At 39.9% G+C, this 27,829-nt stretch overlaps 2 protein-coding genes across 5 annotated transcripts in view; one reads left to right on the top strand and one right to left on the bottom strand.

Moving 5' to 3' along the window:
* Window positions 1–13,011, top strand: part of LOC128873917 (origin recognition complex subunit 3) — a 112,036-nt gene extending 99,025 nt beyond the window's left edge. Inside the window, exons 2-15 of the mRNA XM_054117926.1 lie at window positions 7,132–7,207; window positions 7,286–7,363; window positions 7,730–7,861; window positions 7,945–8,065; window positions 8,132–8,289; window positions 8,358–8,515; window positions 8,582–8,690; window positions 8,776–8,940; window positions 9,032–9,229; window positions 9,306–9,710; window positions 9,788–10,021; window positions 10,222–10,341; window positions 11,033–11,100; window positions 11,327–13,011. Of these exons, the coding sequence (XP_053973901.1) occupies window positions 7,340–7,363; window positions 7,730–7,861; window positions 7,945–8,065; window positions 8,132–8,289; window positions 8,358–8,515; window positions 8,582–8,690; window positions 8,776–8,940; window positions 9,032–9,229; window positions 9,306–9,710; window positions 9,788–10,021; window positions 10,222–10,341; window positions 11,033–11,100; window positions 11,327–11,420 (1,986 nt within the window). The 5' untranslated portion in view covers window positions 7,132–7,207; window positions 7,286–7,339 and the 3' untranslated portion in view covers window positions 11,421–13,011. The remainder of the gene's footprint in view (window positions 1–7,131; window positions 7,208–7,285; window positions 7,364–7,729; window positions 7,862–7,944; window positions 8,066–8,131; window positions 8,290–8,357; window positions 8,516–8,581; window positions 8,691–8,775; window positions 8,941–9,031; window positions 9,230–9,305; window positions 9,711–9,787; window positions 10,022–10,221; window positions 10,342–11,032; window positions 11,101–11,326) is intronic.
* LOC128873916 (fasciclin-1) overlaps window positions 1–27,829 on the bottom strand; it is a 452,986-nt gene that overhangs the window by 133,756 nt on the left and 291,401 nt on the right. The gene's annotated exons all lie outside the window — the stretch shown is intronic.

Genomic DNA, 27,829 nt, shown 5'->3' with positions numbered 1-27,829 from the left:
TTTCCTTATATTTTTTACAGTTTTGTCGCGTTCTTTTTAATAAATTCGTGTCGCCGAACTTTTTTTGTGGGAAAAAAAGAAATTTTGTGAAAAAAAATTCCATTTTTTTTTTAAGAAATTTTGTTTTTCACTTTTAGTGCTTCAAATTCAATTTTCATTGCGTAGAATTGTTCAGAATCGCTTAAATATTAATAAAAAAAAAATTTTTTTAAGTGATTTTTTTTCATTTTTTGATGTTCCAAGCGCCTTAAGGAAAATCCTGATAAAGGGACGATTCATGTCACGATCAACTATCAGGAAATTTTCTAGTCGTGACCACCGGATCCGTTCAAACAAAAACAGAAATAATTACTTTCCGCGGACTCCGTCGAAATTTCCCGCGAGGTAGTTTGCGTTTTCGAGTTTTTTCGATTCGATTTAATCGCGCAACAATCATCGAAAAAAATGAAACCCTCTCCAGTGGTATCGTGCATCCAACACTTGATAGAGATTGGAAAAATATCGAATGTTGAAAAATTGGTCCCGCATGAACAAAATCCAGCGCGCAAACATTTGCGCGACGGTCCCAAGATACGCGGAAACAGTGACCTGTTTCGCGATCGAATTGCCATCGGTAACGAAAAATGACTTCCAATTGCATTCGACGGTGGAAAAACGCTACGTGAAAAATTAGCGCCGCGCCCGAGGCCAGAACTTCGTGCGGGCAAAACGTTTTCCGCGGCGTTTGTTTCAAATCCACTTGAAACTTTTAAGTCGATAGGGGAGATCTATATCGAGACTGGTGATCGATCGCCAGCAACTCTGGGCAAAAGAACTATCATCGCTGGCGAATGTCGATGGAATTCCCATTCATCGTCGCGACTTGGTTGACCTAGGTGGGTTAACTGGAACTCCAAATCGCTTTCGAATATCATGGTTCCAATCTAGGTTTCGTTTTATCTCTGGCCTTGCAATGGTATTTAGGTGGAATGAATTAGGGCTTATTGGGGTAGAGTTTATAGCTTGCGAATATTTAAATAATCAGTTTCTGATCGTTTGCAGATTTTCTTCAAAGGTGCGTAAGGAAATGAAATGAATTAGGTCTTATTGGATTGGAGTTTATAGCTTATGGATGTTTAAATATTCATTTTCTGGTCATTTGTAGATTTTCTTCGGAATTGTGCAAAGAAAATTATAGAACGAGATACTTGGTAATTTTTTAAAAATGAAAATAAAATTACTACCATATAGACTGTGGATTTTATGGATTTATAGAGTACATTAATATATATAAAAAAAATACATACAAGAAATATATACATATACATTGTATGTAATATATAGAAGACAAAAGTTAATAATTAGAACTTTCCAAGAAAATAGATGAACTGTGTTGCTCTAAAAGGAAGAGGTTATATTTTACATACACATAATATATACAATATTTACAAATATACAAAATAGTTACTATTACCTAGAAGGAAGAGAAACGACAATTAAAGTCTATTCTCCTTAAATGTTCTCGGGTCTATTATTTATTGTTTATTATTCTTTCACTATTAAAACTGTCACTCGAATATGTCGATTTTGCCCATGTGCTCTCTTACATCATCGATGTATATGTCGCAGGAAGATGATAAAAATGGAGATTTGATCAAATCCCTAAGGTAGAACCGAAATATTACTAGATTAAGAGATACAAGACGCTGGGATAATATCTCGCGAGGTAATAAAATAAATAAATAATTATATTAATTTGACGTATGTGTGTTAAATCTAGCATCGAGTTGTGTAATATTCGCCTGATTGGATTAGGTTTGTGTCTAGTTTTAAAGGGAAGTGGTTACAAGCGAAACATAGAGCTGTGTGAATTGTTATTTTAACATCTTCCGTGAATCGATCATCTACCTTAGGGATTTCATCAAATCTCCATTTTTATCATCTTTCTGCGACATATACATAACATCAGAGGACACGCTGAGCTAATCAACAATCGCGGCCAATTTGACTTGAAGAAAGCCTCCTTTCTTTACATATATATTCTATTAATTAGTACTTTGGACTTGGAGAAGATACCTCTTAAGTACAGAGAAATAGACTTAAATACAGAACGTATATAAAGAGTCTGACTACCGACTATCAAGAATTTATTATAAATATATCCATTTCCAAAGCAAGAAACGATTGTTTATCTTCTAAACTCAGCCCCGCCGAAAGGCTCCCATAGAGGATTTGAAGAGAGCAAGAGAACGCGGAACAAAGCCAATAATAAAGGTTTGCAGTCACGACGGAGAAAAAGCTTCAGAGGACAAGAAGTCCACCATAAAAGTACAAAGGTGGTCGTTTTATTATCTCGTTACCATCTGGAATGTCCTCGTAATCCTGAGGTTTTTCCGGCCTCCGAAGCCGCGTGAAGGTATCGTTCTGCATCCTCGCAAGAGGGACGTTCAATCTCGGACGCCAAGGGGGTGGAGGAGGACGATGGCGACGACAACAATGGCACTCATTACGAACGCCAGAAATTGGGTTCTGTTTCGTAAACTGCTGGTCGCTTCCAGGACAAGGGGCTCTCGTTTGCCCGCACTAAAGGGACTCCGTCTTTCCCTGGGAAATCATTTTCTTTAACCTCGCGACGCAGAGGTGGACCAACCGGAGAGACTCCACTCGAGTATTTCACTAGCTCTTGGATTTTGGGTTGTGCCTCAGAAGGAACATCTATTGGTTATTGGGGTTAGAAAATAATTATCACTCAGTTATTCCCTTTTATAAGACACTCTTTATTTCGACCAGAAAGTTAGGAGCTGCGATGTTGCTCTCAAGAAGACTACGATCGAACTGAGTATTTCGACGTCAGTGGAAAAATGCAATGAAAACTATCGGTGCCCTCTTGTCTCAGAAAAAGGTCTGCTGATTTTCTCTTTCAGGTCATAAACTAACTCAAAGAGACTTTTTCCGGTGTTGGTTTATTTTTGACAGTCGGGGTCTTAGACTTCGAGTCGTCATGGGCCCAAAGTATCCAACATTGTTAAACAATATTTTAGGAGTGCAAAGGGTTGGAGGGACGTTGGCTTGCAGTGGAGGGCCAAGATAATTGCATCTATTTCAAAGAAATCTATTCAAGTCTATCAAGTCTGTTTCAAAGTTTCTTTTTCGACCCTAGAAGGATACAAACAAACAATCTTATACGTATTCGTATCCTCTATGTGTATTGAATACATTTGTCTGGAGTAAATGATAAGTTTGATGTTGACAAATAAATTTTTCATTATAATTGTATACATATTTATAATGAAACATTTATTTGGAGACATCAAACTTGTACAATACTTTAGATAAATTTCTTCAACAGAAATATGGGCCACGAATACCTGTGGGACTAACTGTATGTTTCAGTGAAAATTTCTGGTTGTCATTGGCTAAATTACAATTGAGACTTGCACGAATTGCAGGGGTAAATTGTCCCCTCTTATCTGGCTACTCCTCCTGATTCGTAGCCAACTCTGTTTCAATATAATTAATTTCTAAAAACAAATATAATCCAAATAGAAGAATAGAAAATAGCCAGATCGAAAGGGTTAACAGTCCAATCCACAATAGTGATCTGTTTCACCAGTTCTCGACCATGACATCCCACCAATTTCTTGGACAATGCAACTACGCTAATTTCCCAAGTAAATCAGGATCTTCAAATTAAGGGGGGAGTCTGGTCCAGTAATCCTACGAAATTACTCGTTACCTATGAGGTTTAGAGCTAATAAAGGTCAACACTTTTTTATTTAGAATTCGATACTCTACCATATTTTTGTATAAAAAATATACCATTCCGTTTAAAAAACTGAAAGTCACCTTCATTTCTCAGAAAAGAGTTTAAATACGAAAGATTTATCTACCTGGTTACATTGCACATAAATAATAGTATCACTTTTTCCTCTTTCAGTTTTTTGTCATATGTACCATTTACGAGAAAAAAGCTGGCTAGTAATAGCCTGAACACCCTGTATATGTATACATTCAAATTAAATCTACACTGTCAAATTTTCTTCTTTGAACGTCCCTTTATATGTAAAAAAAGTTTCAATAACAAAAATTAATTATATCTGGAAATTATATGCATTAGAAAAATACATAAGCCGGACCAGACTCCCTCTCAATAAGAGCCCCTTACGTTCCAAGACACCGATCAGCAAAGAATCGCGCATTATTCATACAAGTGCCACGGGCCAAAAAGAACCTGGACAAATACGTCCCACTAGGCGATCAATAGCTCTCCCGTTGATCTCTGCATCGTTTTGTCCCAGACGTCCCTTTCAACGAAGGTGGATGATTAAGTCTTCGATCGAATCCCATTTATTCTCGCCCGCGGAGCCCCTTGGGGCACAGGTGTGATGGCCGACCACAAAACGAGAACATTCGTACAAAGCTGCTCGCTCCATCGATTTATATCCCTCCCCCATTTCCTTCTTTGCCAGCTGAAAACTCCTGGCGTTGTCCGGCTCGGTAGTCGATCGCAGACTTTCGAAGTGTCGGCTAACAAAAGAAACTAACGTGTCGCTGGATTATCGAAAATACGCCGCGCGAAGTGTCAAAAGCGCTTGGCCTGGCGACAACGCAACGAGGGGAAGGAGATCAATTCGTCGATTCCCGTGTACTGCGGAGGAATAGAATTTCACAGAGTTCCACTGCTGACGTAATCCTTGCCAAACATTCTTTTTCTCGCTTCAATTCCGCCCCGGAGGGCTTGGATAACTCCGCGCAATTCTGTTGCGCGGGTATTATCGGAGGTGAAAAATAGGGGGAGAGGGACAGTCTCCCTTTGACGTCAGCAGAATGGTGCCCTGCGGTGTCCTGGAAAGCTTTCAAAGAAAGTCGAAGTGGAATACAACGCGACCCGCTTCGAGGGGTCAGAGGTGTCCGAAGGAGATGGTGATCAGGGTTGTGGGGGGTATGCGGAGCAAGCCTAGAGGGGGATGTTATTAATTAGAGGTGCTTATTGGACGTGAGAAATACAAACTATTAATTTTAGAACCGAAGGAGTTTGGCACTGTTATTGAACGATATTTTCCAGCTTTACAATTTCAGATGAAATGTACGTATACATTTTTTGGTAAATAACTAATTCCTCTGAAAACTTCTAAATTTTCAAAAAGTTTAAACATCGACCTACCCTGTATAGATTAGCCTACCACACGAGTCCTACGCCTCGGTACATCTACTGTTGAATTAATTGGATTTAAATATTGTATTTAGTCCGATAACAAAAATGAATCTGGCATTTCTTCTTTGAAGTCCTCGCGGCTCTTTAGTTCTTAAAAGTTCTTATAAGCCTGTTAATATAAACACCCGTGCCGAAAACTTGAGTTCGACGCTTAAGGTGTCAGTTAGTAGAGACAACCTCGATGGTGAAGGCGACTACTTCTCTGAGCCTCTAAGTGATAAATAAAATATCGTTTAATATTAGGTTGTCCCAAAAGTTTCTTTCGTGACTTGCACACAGTTATTTTGTATAGCAGTGTTTATATAAATAGACATCCTAATTTCTTAGATGCTAATGTTGTAACAGTAATGGAGCAAAATGAATCGTACGCAATTGAATAATGTAACATTAGACATATAAAAAGTGATATAAAGTGGTGAAAAATAAGACAAGGACAAATGTTTTGTTATGAGACCAAATGGCAAATGCTCTTCCAGATGCAAGAAGTTTCAATCCGATTGGTCCATCCGTCTCGGAGTAGGAAGCAAGACAAAATTTGTCTGTTTTTTTGCAAAAAAAAAAAAACAGGTAACAAATGACAAATCGCAAAAAATCTTGATAATGGGATCACCGCGGAGACATGCACTACAAGATGCAACAGGTTTCATTCCGATTGGTCAAGCCATTTCAGCGTAATCGGTGAACATACCTTGAAAAAAAAAAAAGAAAAAATACATGTCGAATTGAGTAATCTTCTCCTTTTCGAAGTCGGTTAAAAATATTCTGTATGTATTACCTATTAATGAAATGGAAGAAACTTTTAGGACAACCTAATATAAAACTATATTCTTATTTTATTTCTTGCTTCCACCCATAATCTAACATCTACTCTCACACCACCAACAATTAATAAAATTAATCGTGGGCCACGAATAATCTCTCGCTTTCTTCTGTCGCTGCTTGCACGGTCGTTTAAAATGGTCTCACGTTGACGAATCTATATTTCGGTATATTATGAGGCGCGAAGCGCGGCATCTTGTTTGGACACTTCTTTAAATCAATTACGAGTTCCCCAGGCGGACAAGTTTTGCGGGCAAGTTCATTCCCCTCCGTCCGCAAACCCAGCAACGAACCCGTTCGACGAAAGTTCGACTACCACCCCCGTAGATCGCAACAAACTCTCGGTTTACGGATTGTTTTCCCGACCTCGACGAATTCAATCGGCGAATTTGGGATTCAGATGATGATCGGCGACTTGCGCTCGCGAAAATTCCAACGGCTGGCTCGTGCAGGGGATTCTGGAAAATTTGCTAGATATCGTTCGCATCATACAATTCTAGCATTCTGGCTGCTATTTTATCGAATTTGCAATATTTAAACTTAAATGATACGACGCATAGAAAGATACCAAAATTAATATTAGTCTTAAGAAAGTATTAACATCCAAAAGCACTTGTTTATATCAATCACTAGCAATTTATTTTTAATCCAATTTATCGTAGCGTTGTCTACATCAAAATAGCTTAATTTAAGTTCTACGATATTTTCTCTCAACAAATTTGAATACCAACTCCTTAAAAAGAAAAAAAAACAAATAGGTCATTCGTTTAGAAAGATATCAAAATTAATAATAGTATTAAGAAAGTATTAACATCCTAAAGCACTTATTTATATCAATCGCTAGCAATTTATTTTTAATCCAATGTATCGTAGCGTTGTCCACATCAAAATAGCTTAATTTAAGTCCTACGATATTTTCTCTCAACAAATTTGAATACTAACTCATTAAAAAGAAAAAAAAAACAAATAGGTCATTCGGTCTAAATTATGTTGGAATGTTATACGAGATATTTTAAGTTTATCATTCAAATAAACTCACGCATCTATTTATATGTTAAACGTCACGTTTATGCAACTTTAAAGTGAATTTATAGCTGGTGATACGATTTAAATTTTAGCGGCCAGTTGCACCGAGGACTAGCGCTATCTAGGAGCGTCAGTGGAACTAACAGCGCGCAACGGCTGTGGAATGCAGTAAGCCCGACGTTGACATGTACTGCGTTCGTTTTCGTTTCTTTTCTGTTAGTGAAGTGATTTTCCTTGAAATTGCAGGATTGTCGGCCACTCCATTAAGACGTACGACTTCTCCTGCACTTTTGCGTTAAAATGGACAACGTTTCCGTGTCAAAGGTACCGTGCAACTTGTTGCTTCTACTTACATAACCTGCACAAGTGAAGGCGCCTCGTGGCGGCTTGGAATACTCGTTTGAATTTTTAATACGTTACACATGCTGACTTATGTTTATTTTCTCGTTTGTTATTCATTCGTGAAACTTTAAATTCCTTTCTGTACTTTGCTTCTTCACGATTCCTTTAAACCTGAAATTCGAATGTGATTTTTGATCGAATTTCGCTAACCAGTAATCTTGTTTGAAACTTGCTCGATTGTTAATGCATAATATACTTAGAAAAGATAATAACAGTCTCATAAGTGTACCCGCATACATAATACATGTACTCTCTCATTGTGGAAATATATTTCAAGATGTCTTCTAGGGTGTATTTGTTCACAAAGGCAGTTACAAAATTGGTGATAAAAATACGAAATTTGTGGCACCAGATTATTTGACAGAACCATGGTATCTCTCTTATGAAGAGACGTGGACAACAATTCAGAATGCTATAGAGGTACTGCTTCTGTGTTAAATAATGCTGTGCGAACAAGCGAATATCATATCTTGTACCATCTATTAGTTATACTGAAATTTCAGAATATAAGATCCACTGTATTCCAACAAATTTTGGACGGCATAGAACATTTTGTTTTCAATTTTAAGGAGAAATCGATAGAAAGTCTTGGAAATGAAATACAGACAGCTATTGTGTTAACAGGTGATGCTGACCTTTAGAGAAATATGTCCTTTTTTGTCGTCTCTTTTGATAACAATTCTACTGTAGGAATTAATGTTCCTGATCATGCCATAATGTTTACAAGTATAATTTCTAAGTTGGAACCAATAACAAAACACACAGCAGTTATATGGAGTAGAGATTCAAATAACTTGAAAAGTATTTTAGAAGAAACAATTTTTCAATTGATAAATCATGAAAACATGGTCAGTTATTTAAGTAATAATTAGGTTGTAGAAAAAGTAATTGTTATTCACTGTACAATTATTTGTAGGATGAAAATGAGCAGGTTAAAAAAAGTCAGTGTAACATGAGAGCTTTGAAATATTGGTACCAGAACCATTGCCAATCAGATGATCCTCTTATCATAATCATAAGTGATTTTGAAAGTTTTTTACCTGCTGTATTACGTGACTTTATTTTAATATTGAGGTACTGTAATCTTCTCATGTAATGCATTGTGATACATTTACTTTTATAGTATCTCGTTTCTTTCAGTTCTTATTCAAGTTCAATAAAGTTTGTCGTTATATTTGGTGTTGCTACTACTTTGCACGCTGTACACAGATCTTTAACATACGATGTTACATCAAAACTAAATGTGCAAGTAATGAATGTTACCAGTTTAATTACTTATAAAACTAATAATACTTAGAGACTTCTTTTTGAGTGCACAATTATCTTTTGTTCAGGTATTTCACATAAAAACACAGATCAACATTCTGTCTGACGTATTAGAAAATATTATTTTTTCTCCAAAAATACCCTTTATGTTGACTGGACGTGCATTTCAGTTATTAACAGACATGTTTTTATTTTATGATTTTTCGGTTGAGAACTTCTTGCAAAGTTACAAGGTATTCATTTTGCCTGATATTTAAATCTTGTACATTTAGAGATCATTACAAGATATGCATAGGATGACCTTTCATCCTCACAAATTTTTAGATATGTATGATACAACATTTCTATGGAAACAATATAAATTCTCTCTGCTGTGATTTGAAACATGCAAAGGCTAGGATGTCTGCCTTAACCGATGAAGATATAGAGGAAATTAAAAAACTCCCTTCTGTAGTAAAATACATCAAACAATTTCAGAGAGACAGAGACACAAACGAATCACTTAAAAACGAGGAGTTTAAGGTACATTTAATTTACCAACGAGAGTGCGAACCGTATGGTTCATTGTTCAACAATCACAGAAGTAAATTTGTTGTAGGAATTATTATTCACAATGCTGAAGCAATTTCACAGATACGCGTATAGATTTATGAGAATACTGAGGTGTCTACACGATCTCATGTCAGCATTGCCAAATGCACCCATGGGCAAACAGCTACGCGAATTCTACAGCAAACTAGTTTGCGTAAACGATCTGAGAGATTGCAACGAGTACAAAGATTGCCTGCAACTCTTAAGCTTTCTATCAAGGCAACAGCTCCTCTCACACTTGAATTCCATTCTTTCGATCATCAACGAGTTCCCAGACTTAGGTATACAAGACGTAAAAGTAAATCTCCAGAGTCATATAAAAAAGATTGAAAGTGCTAGCTTAGAAGAAGCAGTCGCGCCGACAGAGATCATTTCTAGCGGTGAGAGACTCAATCGACTCCAACTGAAAGAGGTCAGAAACGAGATTCACTATCTTGGAATACCCAAAGAGCTAGATCCTGGAGTATAACACCTTTCGTTTCGCTGCAGAAATTGCTGAAAATGTCCCAAACGCACAGTAGGTCGCCTTACAAACAGGCTCAGTTAGACGCGATTGATTTCCTGGATCGAAGTGTCTTTTCCGTTTACCTGACGAATCCGAATCGCATGCCAGCGCACGAGATATTCTGCTTCAGCGACGGCAGTCTAGCCCGGCAACACATTCGTGGATCTTTGAGGGCTGCAGTGCACATGGGCCTGAACGATCCACAAGTGTATTTGAACGTAAGAATTCGCAATTTTATAAAATCAAATTCCCAACTTTCACAAGCTTCTGATCTTCTGGTCGTTTCTTAACGATCTCCGACTCTTTCTGCAACACTGATACATCGTGGATATCGATTACGGGCTTCCCCCGTAATGGAAAACGATGTCTAGGCGGCGTCGTCGCGGGCGTCGAAGTTAATTGGAAATGCATATTTCAGTGCGGGTGCTGCAAATTGGAGAACGATGAAGCCATTCCGTCCACGCTGCCCGACCTCAGTATAATTTACAAGCTGCACTTGGAATCCAGGAAGCTGATCAATATGTACGACTGGCTGCAGGTAACAATCCGCTCGTGCTCATGTTTACAGGTTAATTCAGGTTACACTTACGGTCACGCACCTGGCGCTCGTTCGTCTCGTGATTTTAATCGGCCGTTGATTCATGCGAGCACGACATTGTTAATGGACTACCTGGCAGGGGTGTGGATTGTTTTATCGCGCTCGGTTGTTAGATGCTCGAGAGTGCATCGGTCAAGTGCAACGAACCGCTGGGCGATGGGAAACGGGGATCTTTGGTTTACTGAGATTCCGAAAACGTGGCCTGGTAGTTACTTAGGTGGTGATGTGTTAGGTATGTTTGTTTGGAGGATAGTGATGAATTTTACAGGGGATCTTGGACTGCAGATCAGGTTTGCAGAGTTGTGGATATATGTACGTAGAGCTAGGTGGTCCTAGTTAAATGTAGATGGAGATAGTTGTATCTAGGTGAATCTAGGTGACGAGTTATCCCGATCAGAGGTCGTCACACATTGTTTGAAACCTCGAATACCCTCGAGGGTACCAAAAATACAGGCCACGTCAAATATGTTACTCAAGTTACCACGTATATGCAACAGCACATACTCCAGATCCTTTACATTCATAGTTTAATACCCTTAACTAGTTTCGTATTCACTGAAGAATGTTTTCCATGTAAAGAGAACTTCCTATCCTGGAATTCTCAGCGATTGATCCGAGCACACGTTCGCAGGCATTCTTGATCATCGTGAATCCCGTGGGCGAGGCGAAGGAGCAGCGTGATGTGGATCCCAAACTGCAGTATCCTTTTTCATTTAGGGGCTCGTTCGAATGCTTGGCTGGTAATGGAGCGCGTAAAGATTTGTCTAACCACCGGGTGTTTGAAATTCGTATCATAGCTCGTAATGGCGAAATCGTAGCCTCGTGCAGATAACTCGCGCGCGCTGCATACCTCTTGTTTGAATAATTCACACGTGTTCCCGTGCGAATTTTATCGCGCGCCAAGGTATCCTTAACGGAGATTTAGAGCCCGTTTTACTCAAGCGGTCGCCGAGCTGGAGTTCCTCGGTTTCATCAAGAGTTCCCGAAAGAAAACGGATCACGTAAAGCGGCTCGTCTGAGAATCGTCACCGTCATGTAGGAGGAGCCTGAGGATCACGTCCGTTTACTTGAATCTTCGCTATTTTTATACAATTTTTCTACTGTCTTGCCATGTTTTTTAATAAAAAAAGATTTGCAAATTACGTTGTTCATGACTGTGTGATGAGGAAAACAAAATAGTGACTAAAGTATGAATGTAATGTGCAGTGTGTGTGATTTAAGATGAGTTTCTCAGCTCATTTTTGGAGCTTTCGCTTTGTGGATCAATTGTTGAAGAATATTATGGTTGTAATACTACTCGCCAGGAAGCAGAGGAAACCAATTAAAATAATAACGAACTCTAATCTCGCAACCATTCATACCTTCATTCTGTAACGCATTATTCGGCTGATTTCACCCTGTGATTGTTGATCAATAATCCATGACAGGGATTCTCTAGAACGTATGACAATCATGAGGCGCCATCAAACCCTTGATAGAGCCGAACGGGGCTTTGATGTGGAATACATGGCTAAACAGCGCATGATAGCTAGCGAGTCAAAGTCCCCGTATCGACTATTAGAGACCCGAGGACATCGTTTGAAGAAGTAATAAATATGAGAAGCAGTGTGTTCTCTTCGAGAATGGTGGGATTACAAAGAAGACTGAACACGGTTCGAACATGGTTTTCCCAATACACCACCAGGTATTTCAACAGCTGAAATTACCTGGAACATGTTGAAACTATCGATAAATCCCACACAAAATCCGAAACAAAAGAAGAATTTTTGGCGCGGCATTGCGGGCTCGAATATCTCCAGCATGTGTGGCGCGAATGAAATATTGCACGCAATAATCCGGCAATATTTAGCGCCCCTGCAGTGTTATCGCGCGCACTCGAGTATCGACTGTGTGCATCAACGTAATGCACATTTTGCGGCCAATTCGAAGCGATAATTTTATTAGACCATGAAGAGCGGATGGCGATTGTTTCCCAATAACAGATGTTTCTTCGTAGCAGCGATATCCACGTTGCACTTATGGCGCGCAAACTTTCCACATGACACGAGGAAGCTGCAACTGCCCGCTGCTTACGACTCTCCTAATCAAGTTTGCGCTATCGACGTCTGACATTGGATCGTTCCTGAAACTTTGGAATATGGGATCCCTGGTATCGGGATGCAATTTCGGGCGCAACCTGTGGATTACGTGTGCTGCTACGTTATTTAAACGACCGAGGATATTCTTAATTAATGGAATTTAATTGACACTTCATTTAAACGCGGCAGACGGTTATTATTCTGCAGAAATATAATTCGGTTCATGAACCGACTGCATTATTTGTCCGTGCATACAATTGATTGTATATGCTTTGAGAATTTAATAGAAATATTGTTATTCCATGGCTATTCATTCGCTAGATCGAAATCGAATGGTCGTTCGTTAATTTAAAGCGATATTACTATTGGCAAACAATAATAAAGCTTCGGGTTCCTAGTTACAATAGACACGAGGACCGAGTTACAGCCGGACGACATTTTGGATTGCAATTGATGGTGAACCTTTAAGAGGCTTATAGTATATAAAGTGTATAAACAGTATATAGTGTATACATTTTCAGAACTTTTGTACATTCTCTTTTTCTTTTCAGCAGTGTCTTAGAATTATGTCCAAACGAAATTGTATTATTTTTGAATAAATTAGAAATGTTTGATCATTTTTCGCAAAATTTATGAAGTTGTTATTAAAACATCTGGGTGTCTTATAATTATGTCCACCAGTGTAATCATCTAAAATTACCTTCATCCGCACATGTAACTTATCTAAGCATCCTAATTTCTATGGAAGAGAAGTGTCCGATTCAGATGGACCACAGAAGAGTAAATTCGTGAGGCGAGCAGAATTTAATTCGCCGTTGAATGCACGACTATAGCGCGCCATCTATAATGCGCGACCACCGAGGGACCGCTGAACCGTTGCGGGCTTTTGACGCATTCCTTACTGATTCACGTGCCTTTGAGCCGCATACGGGCTCTGAAGCTTGTTCCGCGATACCAGTATAATCGATGTTGAAGATTTCTGTAATGCGAAACTACGGACACTGCGGTAGCAGCGCGCATTGTTTCAATTTGCCCGTGATGCTGGATTAATTTCCACTGGTCTGCCATTTTAATCTCGGCTTGAATAGCGCCATATTAGATAGAATCTGAAATTATGGTTTAAAGAAAGCAGAGTGTGTTAGCTGGTAAGAAACAGAAATGGCGGTATGTACATTTAGAAGACCAGAAAAGTTTCTTAATACAAACCGATTCCAACAAAACAGAGGACCAAGAATGTCTTGGGATTATTTTACTAACAAAAACGCAAAGTTTCCCAAGTGACAAAACAAGAATTACCTCGCAAATGGCGCAATCTAGCAGAACAATATGGCGCGGACTAAAGAAATACGAGCGAGCTTATTACTCAAGCTAATACTAAGGGCATAAAATATGCCAACTTTCGAGCTTGCTAAGGCCCCATGATCCCGGCGAGCGCATTGTCGGAAATTGCCGTGAGAACCGTTTTGTTCGCGGAATATTCAGCTCCCTGGATGCATATTGATGACGTATGTCGTGGATTTGCATACGCTTGGCTACGACACGAATTTCTCGCGTTCGCGCGAATTCCAATTTCAATGCCCCTTCCGATGGTCCTCTTCGCTCCTTGCCAAGCTCTCTGCTTGCTTAAAAATTCCGAATATCAATCGTCCTTGGATATACGCGATGGTCATTTCCAAATAGGAGAAAAAAAAACGGAAAAATGTTTGAACCGCGGACTTGAGAGAATATTGAGCATTATTTGAATTCGTACGTTTTTTTACATTTGACACGCGACGCAAATCTCGCTGGTCAGTTCTGTAAACATTGAAATTCATCAGGACGCGAGTATATATTTTCACTCGAGAAACGGTTTCTTCAATCTCGCGGAGGATTGGATATAAATCCAGAGTCTTATAGAGGCGCGCCAGGGATAAAAGTGTCCGTTGTCTCCGCTCGACGTTGACGGAATATCAAAGCAATTATCGAGGCTAAAAACGATGCGCTGTTTGCATTGAAACGTTGGCGAGATTCTCGTTCGATTAACCCCAATGACAGTTCAATTTGCGGTAATGTCGGTTACAGTTTGAATTGTTTTTCCGAGGTATTTCCAGTCTCGAAACCTGAAAGATTTCTTTAGCTAGTAATTATGCAACTGTTTGCTTAGAACTCGATCTGTTCAAGCAAAGTATTCCAAGAGAATGAGATGCATAATCTCATAGTGTTCGTGTTGTGGCTAATGGCGATGGTTGTATTACAACGCTTACGTTAAGAGTTTGAACGCGTTGCGAAGTTCCTTGATTTATGTTCGTTCCATCGTTGGAACAAGAAAGAAGAGATCGGAGTATCTTATTCTTCTCCGTAATTAAAACGTCCGCTGTTATGACGAGACGTCTACTGGCCATTATTTTCTTAGTAACGGCTCTCTGCCTCGGATATTATTAAGGAACGTTACGTTTCAAGTACGGCTTCATAACGGATAACGGATACTTTGCTGATTTAATTCAGACATTCACCAGCCGTGATTAGAGATGTTGGATAACTTTATTGTTATCTTTTGGATAAAACTTTGATGGTGCCGAAGCAGTGCGAGAGCTTAAAGGATGAATGAATGGACTTATTAGTTAGGTCTAGAAGGCATAAAATGGTAGAGCTGTGTCGTTTGGATTATATACTCGACTTCAAGGTTTATATTTAATTTATTTATTAATTGGAGGATCTATCCTCAGGAAAATAGTGCACAGTTACCTAGAACACTTATCAGAACAGTTAATAAAAGAATGCTCGCTTGCCTCTGGAAAATCCATCAGCTTGCTTCGAAGATCCATTTCGAAAAACATTTCAAGCGGTTCGATCGCAGCAGCAACGATAACGAGGCGTACGCGTGGAAAATAAAAGCGACAAAGGTAGATGGATTGCGAGGCAACGTGTCACTGCAGGCAGGGATCATTCATCCAACAAATGAATGTCGTTCGACTGTGATTCGTCGAGGTGCCATACATTACGATCGACGCGGTCGGTCCCCCCAGGCTAGTGATCGATGGACGTTCCTTGTTATTACTACTGTTTACCAATTAGTCGTCGCGCAATTATAATTGGTAATTGCACGCACCTCCGGACGGCGGTCACCGTCAACGCCAGGACCACCAATGCCATTCATTTAACCGCGAAACCAGCTCGTCAACGTACGGCCCGTTAATTTTAAACTGCGCTCGACAAAAACGCCCCTCATGCGTGCGTAATACGCCTGTGAATTGAATATTGCTCGACGAAGAATCAAGTGTCAAGTTCTAATTATTGCGCGAGGAAGCAGTGAATTCTAGAAGAAAAGGAAGAAAGGTGTTATTTGTAAAATTGCTTCCAAGTAACGCCACAAGCATAATTTGAAATTAATGTCGTAGAGAGGTGCAGTGTTACGTTTATAAGACACAGTGTGTATGGATAAATGGAGGCTGTTGCTTGTCTACAATAAATTGTTCATACAATGTCCATCAATTGGACATATAATACAACTAACGGGCTTCTTTTCTAAATTGCTGGATTATTGACTACGTTTCTGTTGCAATTTATGATGAAAATGTTTCCAATATTGCAACTATTGCAATTGATTTACTCATCCACGACTAAAGATAGTCCTCCCCATCGGTAAAAAATGACCGTAGATGGCAATCTGGACATAATTGATAATTAAACACCATTAATACTCCACGATTTCGGCTGATATTCAAGTCTGTCCAAAGGCATTTGCCGTGCACATATTCGTACGGAGTTCATGCGCGCTGGAATAAAGGATCGACGTCCTTCGTCGTTGAATAGATCTCATCCCGCGATAAGGACAAGTTAAAGAAGATGCCCGAGGGACATCGGGGTCGCAGCGATTGAGCACGAATGCTCCGAGAGGTTAGGCGTCCCCGAGCCGGAAAACTGATTCCCCCTCCAGCGCAACTGTTCGCCCCGAGTTCAAAAAGCGAACCTTTCACAGATTTCTCTTGTCAATGACCTCTCTGTACCATGAACTCGAGAACGCAAAGAAATCGATTGTACCCCGCGGAAGTGGACGGAGATCGAATCAGCAGAGAAACGAGGAAATCATTTGTAGTACTTTAAGCATGGCAGAACCCTGTGACTTTTCGCATTGTAAACCCTGAGCGTATGTAGACCACCAAGGAACCATTTTGCGTCGACAACGGACTTGACATGGATTCCAGCTCGAAGCCTGCTCGGACTAAATGTTCAAAATTATCAAGGATGTGGCAAAAGTGAACTGTTTGGATATCGACTTCGATATGTGTTGAGTTATGCAAACTGAAGGAGCAACGCTGATGTAGGACATAATGCAGTAGATGGTGACCACTAAAACGATACAAACCGACTGTTGATACTATCATGAGCTTTTTATTTGGCAAGTTGAATGCCTCAGGCTCTGGGGATAGCAATTTTTTAATAGCTTTAAAAGATTAAATCGGAGAAACTGAAGTGCCTCGTAATGGACGTCTAAGTGATTCATTATTTATTTATACAAAGGTGTCAGTAACGATATCAAAGAAATCCACTAATAACGCTCAAGGAATCCAGCTATAATGTGTTGTTATATTAGGTTGTCCCGGAAGTTTCTTTCGGGAGTTGCACTCAATTATTTTATGTGGTCGTGTTTATATAAATAGACAATCTAATTTCATTTTATGTGATCGTGTTTATATAAATAGACAATCTAATTTCATAAATATTCGTGTCGTAACAGTAATGGAGCAAAATGAATCGTGCACAATTCAGTAATGTAACATAAAACATAAACTATTATCCATGTATTACTTATTAATAAAGCGAAAGAAACTTTTGGGACAACCTCATAAATACATAAGGACTCTAAGACAATAGACTGGTTAAACTGCAGAAGTACGTCAACCATCTCTGTTCCTCACGTGCTTGGTTCAAAAGCCAAGTACGTTCTGTCAAACCGACACTGGCACATGCTTGGGAACCACCTTGTGCTTTCTGAATAATAAAAATTCTAATAGATACATCGAAAGTCCTGAGCAGAGCTCGTTCCCGTCAGCATTTCCCGAACAAGAAGCGATTCGTACAGCCGCGTCGATACGTCGTTTCCCCAGACGTGCGTTCTAGCCTCCGACAGGCTTCGCTTGTCTTCTCGTCCGCGGTATATATTTTCTCTCGAGACGGGCTGCTAGCGATTTCCAAGACGGGGAAAGGATAAAATCCGGGGGCGAGACGAAGGCTGGCTTCCGAAGAGGCGGTCCGTGCGCGCTTCAGGTGTGATGCGAGATTGATACCCGGAAGCTGTTGAGATTGATTTTCGCGTCACAGAACGGATGATGGCAGCGAGCCCGCAATCCCCGTGGACCCTTCCTACCTACTCAGGACCATCTGCGAGGACCTCGGTTCTTTCCATCCTGGATGGAAATAAGTCTGAAAATGAAAGGAAAATACTGTCTCCCGTGGGAAATGTAACCGTCTTGTTCCCCCCTCCGTTTCATGAATCTCCAGGACACGGGATCTGCCTCTCTTTCCACAGCATCGCCGACCGTAATACGCCGAATAGTTTCCCCCAGAAATACAAAATAGGGAGGACGAGGGCAACCTCTGTTAAGTCTCAATTGCGTTTGGGTCTGCGCCCGCGGATGCGTCGTCGGGATTCTGGAGACCGAGGATCGAGAGAAGGCTTCTCTTGGTGGAAATTGAATTGTTATCCAGCGAGAAGTGGAGAATGTCGTTCGCTTGGAATTAGCTGGAACTAAGCATGCTCCGCGCTTCGATATCTCTTCACGTTTGAAAATGAGTCTGGAGTTTGAGTCTTGGCCCCGGAATTATTAAATCAGGAGTTATTATAAGTGCTCAGCCATCTTCATCCTCTGCGTCACCTCTGGTACCTCTTAACACTTTGCCGGCCGCACTCTTTTTAAACATTTCCTTCGCCGGCTGTCGTCAGACATTACTTTGCGAAGATTACCACTGTGGTGTCGCCGGACGTCATAGTGTTAATAATATAAAATTGAAAAGGTATAAAAGAAAGCTGACGAAACACGCCCATACGTACGACTGTTCTGACTACTTCCCTACTACTACTACTACTAGTACTACTACTACTACTACTTGGGAAAAGTCCCACGCTCTCGCACACCGCTTGCCTCGAACAAACGAAAATCGCGTCACGATACTTCGCGATAAGTCGCTCGAAAAACGTCGAACACATCGACTACTCGACCGATGCGTTCACCGATCGAAACATAACCTTCCTTCATACATAAGTTACTTTGAGTAGGAATTCTTAATTCAGGAGTATAATTTATCATAAACGCTCGGCCATTTTCGCCTATCAGCCTTTGAACGTTTTCCTTCGTTCACGACATCGACAGGTTACATCCCTGTTGATATGATTACAACGTAAGAGGATCGCAGTTTCATTTCTCTGGTGCCTGGTGGTTTACCAAGATAATCGAGTAATAGAATTTATTACGTAATGCGTTGTGAGATAAAATGACAGGCGACCTCGGTAACGATTTTGCGTCCTTCCGAGCTATGGCACTTTGTTCGAGGCCGACAGCCCGTAATTCGATCATCCCTTGGACTTTTTCGCAGAATAAAAGTTCACCACCGACTGTAACCCCTTTCAGGGCCGTTACAACCGCAATTCTATGGGAGTGATTACTAGAAATGGATTATAGAAGAGACTCTACTAAATCTCTTACAATTTTTTAGAATTCCTCGTATTTAATCAAGGAAATTACTTACGATACTTTATAAGGGATACTTGAGTAATTCCTTACGCTGGTTGTGCATTCACGGCAAATGAAGATGTGGGAAAATCTACGAGAACGTGCACAAACGCAAAAATATATAAAAATGCACAGTTTAGGCGGTGAGTATATTGCGGATCTTTATGCATGTATAGGAAATTTGAATGTGCAAAAACTTACGAAATGCAAACAATATGCAAGAATATAAAAAAGATTCAATGTAAAGTTCATGTTGTAATATTTGCAGAATACAATAAATTTCTATTTAGGTTCAATTTTTATTTTGCATAAAGATCCGCGGTCTAGTGATGAGACATACTTTTCTATAAGTTTCAATTTTATTTCTACGAAGATACGAATTTGCATAAACATCTTATAAAGTTCTCAAGCCGTGATATCAGGAGAAGCCCCACTCACGACGCTGGAGGAACTACAACGCGTGTTCAGAAAACATTGGAGGCCCTCCGCTTTAAAAAACCAGGCCATACCATAACCAGGCCATCCAATCTGGCGCCCAAGGTAGTTCATTTTCCTCCGCGCAGTTTGAAAACAGCCAAGTTCCAAGTTGCGAAACGCAGTTACCCTTAATACGAACGCAATTTACAAACTATACACTTCCCCACCGAATCCTCCTTGGCCAGGTAATAAATAAACCGAGGGAGAGCCTGATGTGCAAGCTCTTCACCCAAAATCGATACGTCTGAGTGTCTGTCGAGGTCGATAATGGTGGTGTAGCCAGGCTTAAGCACCGCGCGAAACGTCAAGCTACTCCAAGAACACAAACATTACAGGCCGAAATTACGTGTTGTCGACAGCGCAAACATGTACCCTCGAAGGACATGGGAAAGAGGAAACACCGGATAAGCACGTCACGTCAAATTTGGCGTCGAGCATTGTGATAGGGAGTGTTTGAGGCGCTAACCGTTGCTACGACCGTGGAAAAAGTGCAGTGAAACGAGTCACAGGTGTTTCGGTTGAAATTAATTGAGAAAGGATAGGTAACGATACTTTGTCAATGACTGCTTTGGTAATTTAGTAAAGGTTGTATTGTAATAGTGTTTGGTTTCTTTGGAGGCAATTTTCATGATTTTTTAGTGGGGAAAGTAGTCGATGTAAATTTTGGAAATTTAGTACGTTTATTTATAGACGTGTGTATAATATTTGTGTAAGTTTGACGCCTTTTCAAACTTGGTCACCTATACGTCTACGTCATGTACGTAACTAAAGGTGACTGAGAAACGCTCATTACAAACAACGCACCGGCAGCGAGGCATTCGCTGGTCAGCCGTTACGTGGCATAGTTGTCAGCTGTAGAGCAGTCATTACATTTAGACGGTTACCGTAAATCTGTAAATACACTTAGAATGATATACCGACATTGTGTTGATTCAGGTGCGGTATTAGCATTAAGGCAGTTTTAAGAGTTATTTTAATCATAAGTGAGATTTTATATGTTGAATTACAGTAATTATTTGCTGCAACAACAAGTTATTTTCCACTCCTCTCTGTCGAGTTTATTAAGCCTCTGATTTCGAGCCTTATATTTGGTTAAATTTACAACTGTTTTGCTGATTTCTTTTTTTTCTTTTTGAAGTTAAAGAGTGACCTTCGACACTAAATTGTACCTGTCGTGAGAAGTTTTGCAATTAGTCTCGAAACTTGCATATTTTCGCAAGCTTGGACCGTCCTGTTTAGCGTGGAACATTATCGGGTTTAATTCATTATTTCACATCTGGCTGATGCTGGTCTTTATCTCGTTCATTTTCCCGTAATTTTTTTTCTCGTAATCCCCCCCTCCCTGCTCCCTATGTCTGCGAAAACAAATTAAATTTCAATTCTGCTTGAAAAGAATTGTCCTATTTTTAGGTTCCAAGCGTCGAGCTATGCGAGATTCCGGTTTGGAGTACCTGACAATCGATTCATTGCAGTTACACGATCTATTTTCCGGTTGCAGTTTATCATCCGCGCCGGTGCAGTCCTTATCCGTGTCATTCACGTCAACTAACGATCTGGTTGGACGTTTACATATGGCTTTATAGATGGAACCATTCTTCCTTGTATTTTCCAAATCCCTGATTTCTCCATCGAATCGTAGCAGCTTTATCTCTCAATGCAAGCAGATACGAAGTCTGCACACACTCTGGGTAGTTATCAATATCTACGTAAGTCCGGACTGTATTAAAGTGTGTTTGGAAAGCGATGTATGAGGGAACCGTGGAAATAATGAGGCTTTTTAATGTGGACCAACATGTAACCTGGTACCTGGATATTATATTTTAGGATAAGTGAATAGGTTAAATGTACTGTCGCTGGAAGGGATCTTGTGAGGTCGTAAACCGAAACATTAGTTATTGCTTTATTGCCCCAGGTAACTGATCCGTAGGACGAAAGGGGTGTCGCGGCTCTACAGTATACATGCCCACGTTACACCCCGGGGACCCAAGACTTGATGTTTGCTACGTTGGTTTTTCCAAATTGGAAAAACTGAAAACTCTTGACGATGATTGGTTAGCTAAGTTCCTACCTACCACAGTATTTTCAATAAGTAGACAGCTCTCGAACTCAAACCTTCATTTTCCGTCAGGCAATCAGTACGATACTAACGTGTTTATTAAATTAAGAAACAATGTTTCGGCCATGGGAGGTAAATGAACCATCGTGTCATCTGTCACAGCTGCAGATACAAGAAGAAGAGGTATGTAATGAAGAAGTATGTAATGAAGAAGCGACAGAGAATGTTACCCAAGAAAAAACTTATTATTTAACGGAAGAAGTTCAATGATTGTGTATAACAATTATTACAAATTTAATAACTAAAGAAGAATTTGGTAGAGAAGAAGCCTTAAAAATTATGTATGAACATACGAGGGTCGTTCAGAAAGTAAGTTTAACGATGCTAGCGCTGGTCTTGGTGAGAAGGTAGAACTACAAAATTTTAGGAATATGTTCTCTCATTTATTTTGATCAGTTTCGTGTGTCGTAGACTCTGGTCGGTCGATTGTCGCGTGTTTTGTAACATTTTATAATAGCGATTCCGTTAAAATTTGCGTCCAAGTGTGAACCGCGTAGTATAATACGGTTTTTTACCGCTAAAAACTTCACAGCCACAGAAATTTATCGAGAATTATGTGCTGTTTACGGCGATAAATGCATGAGCCTGCAGATGGTTATGCGTTGGCGAACAGCGTTCCTAAATGGCCGCGAAGAGTTGCACGATGAAGAGCGCGAAGGACGACCAGCGGACGCAAAGTGGACGAAAGTCATTACGCCTTGAGAATTCAAAAGCTTGTTACTCGTTATACGAAATGTATTGAAAGATGTGGCGATTATGTAGAAAAATAAAAAATTGTCTGAAAATTTAAAAAATGACCTTGTTTTTGTGTTTTGACCACTCTTTCACAGCGTAATTAGACCGTTAAACTTACTTTCTGAACGACCCTGGTACATAAGAAGAAAAAAGTTATTGAAACATGAACATCTTAATTCTGATACCATACGGCCGTGAACAAAAAGTCTAGCTCTGTTCTTGTCTAAAAAGGTGTCAGATTACTAATTGCGATCGACTTAAGTTGTACAGATCGATGTCCGGCCGACTGTACGACCTCACAAGATCCCTTCCAGCGACAGTATGTATACGCGTAGGCTAAGATTTTATGGTAAGGTCACGGCGACGTGTCAAGGGCCTGCAGGACTTGGCGAAGCGAGGACTGCAACGCACTGACCCCTTTCAGGCCCAGGGACGAAAACGCTTCTTGGGAAAAACCCAATAAACAAAGGCGACGAAAGCGAAGGAAAGCCGAAGGAAGAGTCAGTCGATAGACGTCGTTGAACATAGAGAGTCTTTGTATTAAACATATTAAATATAGACTTTCATTATTACTAGTTTAATCGGACCACTAATCGTTTCTTTTACCATTTAAAGTTTAATCTCACAATATACTGTCTAATATCAACACTGCACCAACAGAGCATCCTTCTTATATTATTTAGAGATCTGAAAGATACAGACGAGTATCAATCTGCAAACCTTAATGCAGAAAGAAAGATATTTATATAATTTTTATTCTCCTCGCACGAGGTCATCGAGAACTGCACAAATTCCAAAGAAAGAGAGTAATTTGAAACTGAATTTTGCTACCGAATGCATCAGTGAAGCACCCTAATATGTACGATATATAACCTGACATCTGAACACCATCTACTGTCTAATATCAACACCAAGGACCAGTCTAACACGAAGAAAGCCGTAGCATATCGCTGTGGAGCACCCTTCTCGTATTTTCAAGGGATGTGGAAGACCAACCCTTAAAGTAAAAATGAAAATATAAAGTAATAACGAAGATATTCATGTGATACCTGACTCCAGGTATTACACGCGATATTTCTCCTTCGTCAGATCGTCAAGAACAGCACACGTTCTAAAGAAAGAGTACTTGGAAACCGAATTTGCTCCCCAAGCTACACCAAGACCCAGCGTCGGTAATTTCAGCGAACATAATTGAATCGCCCCTGTAATAATCAATTGTAAGATCTGAGTGGAACGGACCTGAAAACCCGGGAAGTTGTAACCATCGTGAAAGCTTCCGAAGTACTTGAACGTTGCGATACCGCCCAATCGGAATCAGTTTTCCGGGCGGTACGGTTTGTTATTTAATCAAAAATAGGGACTCGCGAAACTTCATCGCGAGGGGTTCCGTTCCATTCACGCGGTAACTTTATAGTTCTTTGTTTATTGCCTTAGCCCTCGAGTGCGCGGAATTTCTTCGCGGGGAGTGGCACGGGGTTACAGTTCCCTCTTATCGAATCGTTCTTGCCGTGAGATCCTTCGAAACGTTGCCTCTGGCCGAATAATATTGGCTAGTTTTATTTCATCGAACGTTGTTGGTCCGGTCTTCAATTATTTACGAGAACCTGGCGGCGCGGGCCTCTAGAGAAATTGCGGAGGGCAACTTTATAGACAATCGTGGAATAATTCAGGGCACATGATTGATACAAAAGCGAACTAGTGGGTGAAGGAAATTGCATTGGGCACGTTTGTCCAAACAGAAGCGTAATCGAGGTGGTATAGGGGTGGAAAGTTATTTAATTTATCGACGACAAGGTTTCTATTGTTAGGGGGCGTAGTCCTCTTTGGTTAGAAGTTAGGTTGCCTTTTAAAAATAATTGCTGAGATTATATTCAGTTTTGTGAACACCTCACTTTGAAGTACTTGTGCTAACTGATAAGATTCTTAACTCTTCTAACTTTAATAATTCCTAACTCTTTTACGTTTCGGTACTAAATAAAATATTTCACGAACGAAATCAATAACGAACGATGCTCTTCGTTATATAAATCCGGCGGACTTTTCGACTATGGAACGAGCAAATCAGGCTGTGAGTACTGCACGACCTGTAAATCCGTCTGCTGGAAAATCATTCGTTGAAGAACACTCTGAGTAGACGTCTTGAACATGTTGATACAACTTTATTTAATAATCTGTAGAATTGCTTATTTAAGAAATTTTCGTGATACCGTGTTAATCTCTAATAATGCTGCAACCACTAGCTTGTTAGTATTCCATTAAAGCTTATCAAATATTATGCATCAGCAGTTTAGTGGAATTGGTTATTTTAGCTCGATTTATTAATTGCTGGGTCGTCCTCAAGTTGTCTCTGAACAGAGTTCTACATAGTTGAATACATCTTGCATTGGAAATCCTCAGAATGAGCACAAGCACTTTGAATAAATAATTAAATCTCACGATTGCAGCTCTATCAGCATAATTAGAAAGTCTGCTGATTTGTACTTTAATAGATCCTAAATCGAGTCCTATTCTCAGGTTCATACCAAAGGAGTTCAATAGCTCAGTAACATCCTAACTAATGATTAGACTGCGGATCGTTATGCAAATGCATATTTTTATAGAAAATAGGTAGACAAATGGGACCTGGACAGAAATTTATGTCATGATTAGATAGGTTGCATATTTTTTGCATAAATGCATATCCGATTATTTAATGTTCCGCCAGAATAAATAAGATTAGTAATTATACATCCTAACTCTTTGAAACGAGTTCTGATATTTCGAAGAAAAAATCGAACATGAAGTTTTCCTCTGCCTTGGATCAACTGGTACCACTAATTATTTAATATTAGCAGTCCTCACTCTGATCTTGACACAGAGTTGACTCCCTGTGATCGTTAGCAACACGTTAACCGATTATGTAGGTTCTCCAGGGCGGTGATTCCAATACCGATGCGATTTCGGCCTGCTCGAACGAGTTGGAAATTCTCGCAGCCGGTAACAAGACAAACAAGGGCAAGAGGTTAGCCTTGCCTGTGGCTAGGAGCCGCAAGATGTGTCCCTAACCGGCTTGTTCTCTGCTACGTTGAACACCACGTAACCGGGTTCTCCATCTCGCTTGGAGCTCCTTCAAAGTCCTCCGACTCGTCTACCCTTAACTATATACCGCCCTTAAGTTCCACGCGAACAGTCGAGTAGCTTCTACAAGCCAAAGTTCGCGTTCTCCTTCGCCGCCTTCCCTTGACACCTTCCCTCCTTTTCTTTCTCTTATTTTAGGGGATGTGATTGTCTTTCTCGCCAGGTCCCCGAGGCTATAGTCCTCGACTACGACTGAATTTGACGTCATTGTGTTTAGCATCAAATGGTAGGGGGCAGTTCATACTTGTGTTTGTCAGTTTTAATAGGATTGTTTTCGGGATTCAGAGATCCAATTTAATTACAATTCTTGATCGATTTCTTGGTGCTTTTCTGCTATGTGGCTGTGGTTCTTCCTAGGGGGGTGGTGTTTGTTGGTCAGGTGAGGGTGAGTCCAAACATGATCTCGTTGAATGAATTTTGTGATCCACTTGCAAGTTTTAATAATGAAGGTGATGGAGGGGCAGGAATAATTTTTAATATAAATTTAATATATATCATTGACCCTTGACGAATTTGTAAGGTGTCACAGCAAAGTCCTCCAAGGGAACACGACTCGTACTCAATGTCATCCAGGAGGTTGAGTCTCCAAGAAAAACACTGTTCCATCCCTCAGCAAATCATTTTAATAGTGAGGGTAATGGAGGACATACATCATTTTTAATATTGGGTTGTCCGGAAAGTCCATGTCGATTTTTGGTAGGTGGTACAAGTCTGAATATATCGAAGTTGTTGAAAACAAATAACATGTTTGCATCCCTTAAAAGGTGGAAAGGTTGTAAAACAAAATGGCACCTATATCATTCAATAAATATTAGGTTGCCCTAAAAGTTTCTTCCATTTCAGTAATAAGTAATACATACACAATATTCTATGTCTAATGTTACATTATTGAATTGCGTGCGATTCATTTTGCTGTATTATTGTTACAATATTAGCATCTAAAAAGTTAGGTTGTCTATTTATATGAACAGTGCCACACAAAATAACTGAATGCAAGTCACGGAAGAAACTTTTGTGACAACCTATATATATTAAACTTCAAACGTGTTTTTAACCGACTTCGAAAAGGAGGAGGTTACTCAATTCGACATGTATATTTTTTTTTTTTTTTTTTTTTTTTAAATGTCTGTTCACCGATTACGCCGAGATGGCTTGACCAATCGGAATGAATCCTGTTGCATTTTGTAGAGCATGCCCCCCCCCCCCCCCGGTGGTCCCATTATTACGACTTGTTGCGATTTGTCATTTTTTACCCGTTTTTTTGCCAGAAAACCGTAATTTTGATTATGTATATTCGCCGATTACGCCGATATGGCTTGACCAATCAGAATGGAACCTGTTGTATCTTGTAGAGGATGTTCCCCCGGTGATCCCGCTGTCAAGACTTTTGCGATTTGTCATTTTTTATCCGTATTTTTATCAAAAAACCGTGATTTTTAGGTATGCTTGCCGATTACGTCGAGATGGCTTGATGAATCGGAGTGAAACCTCTTGCATCTTGTCGAAGATTTCTTCCAGTTGATCGCGTAAAAGAAACATTTTGTGATTTGTCATTTTTTACTCGTTTTTTTTTGTTAAACAGAAACATTTTGTCTTGCTTCTTACTCCGAGACGGATGGACCAATCAGATTGAAACATCTTGCATCTGGAAGAGCATTTGCCATTTGGTCCCATAGCAAAACATTTGTCCTTGTCTTATTTTGTACCACTTTATATCACTTTTTATCGCAAAAAGCGTACTATTTCACGTATGTTTGGCCTGAAACCGATGAAATCGATGAAACCCCTTATATTTTGCTGCCGGAGAGGTTTTCGCAATGATCACAGATGCAAAAATGTATGAATTTCTGTATTGCTTATAACTATTGTCATCGCAAAATTCCTATTATATGATGTAACTCGATGAGGAAATTACCGAGCGCGATGGAACCTTCCGTATTTCATGATACATGAATTCGTGATGTTCCCATTTGCAAAAATTTATGGATACTTTTATTGTTTATAAAACCATTGTTGGTGCGAAATTGCTATGCTCTGGTGCAGCTCGACAAGCAATTTACCAAACGCAATCAATCCTTTCACATGTAGTTGCAAATGTATTCCTGATAATTCCATTTGCAATTATACAGGGTGTCCAAAAAATGTTGGATGTCCTTGAATGGGGTGTTTCGGGGGGGGGGGGGGGGGGGGGGGGT

Source organism: Hylaeus volcanicus, chromosome 3 (assembly GCF_026283585.1).
Source record: "Hylaeus volcanicus isolate JK05 chromosome 3, UHH_iyHylVolc1.0_haploid, whole genome shotgun sequence".
NCBI classification, from domain to species: Eukaryota; Metazoa; Arthropoda; class Insecta; order Hymenoptera; family Colletidae; genus Hylaeus; species Hylaeus volcanicus.
This window is presented reverse-complemented; position numbering and strand designations above follow the sequence as displayed.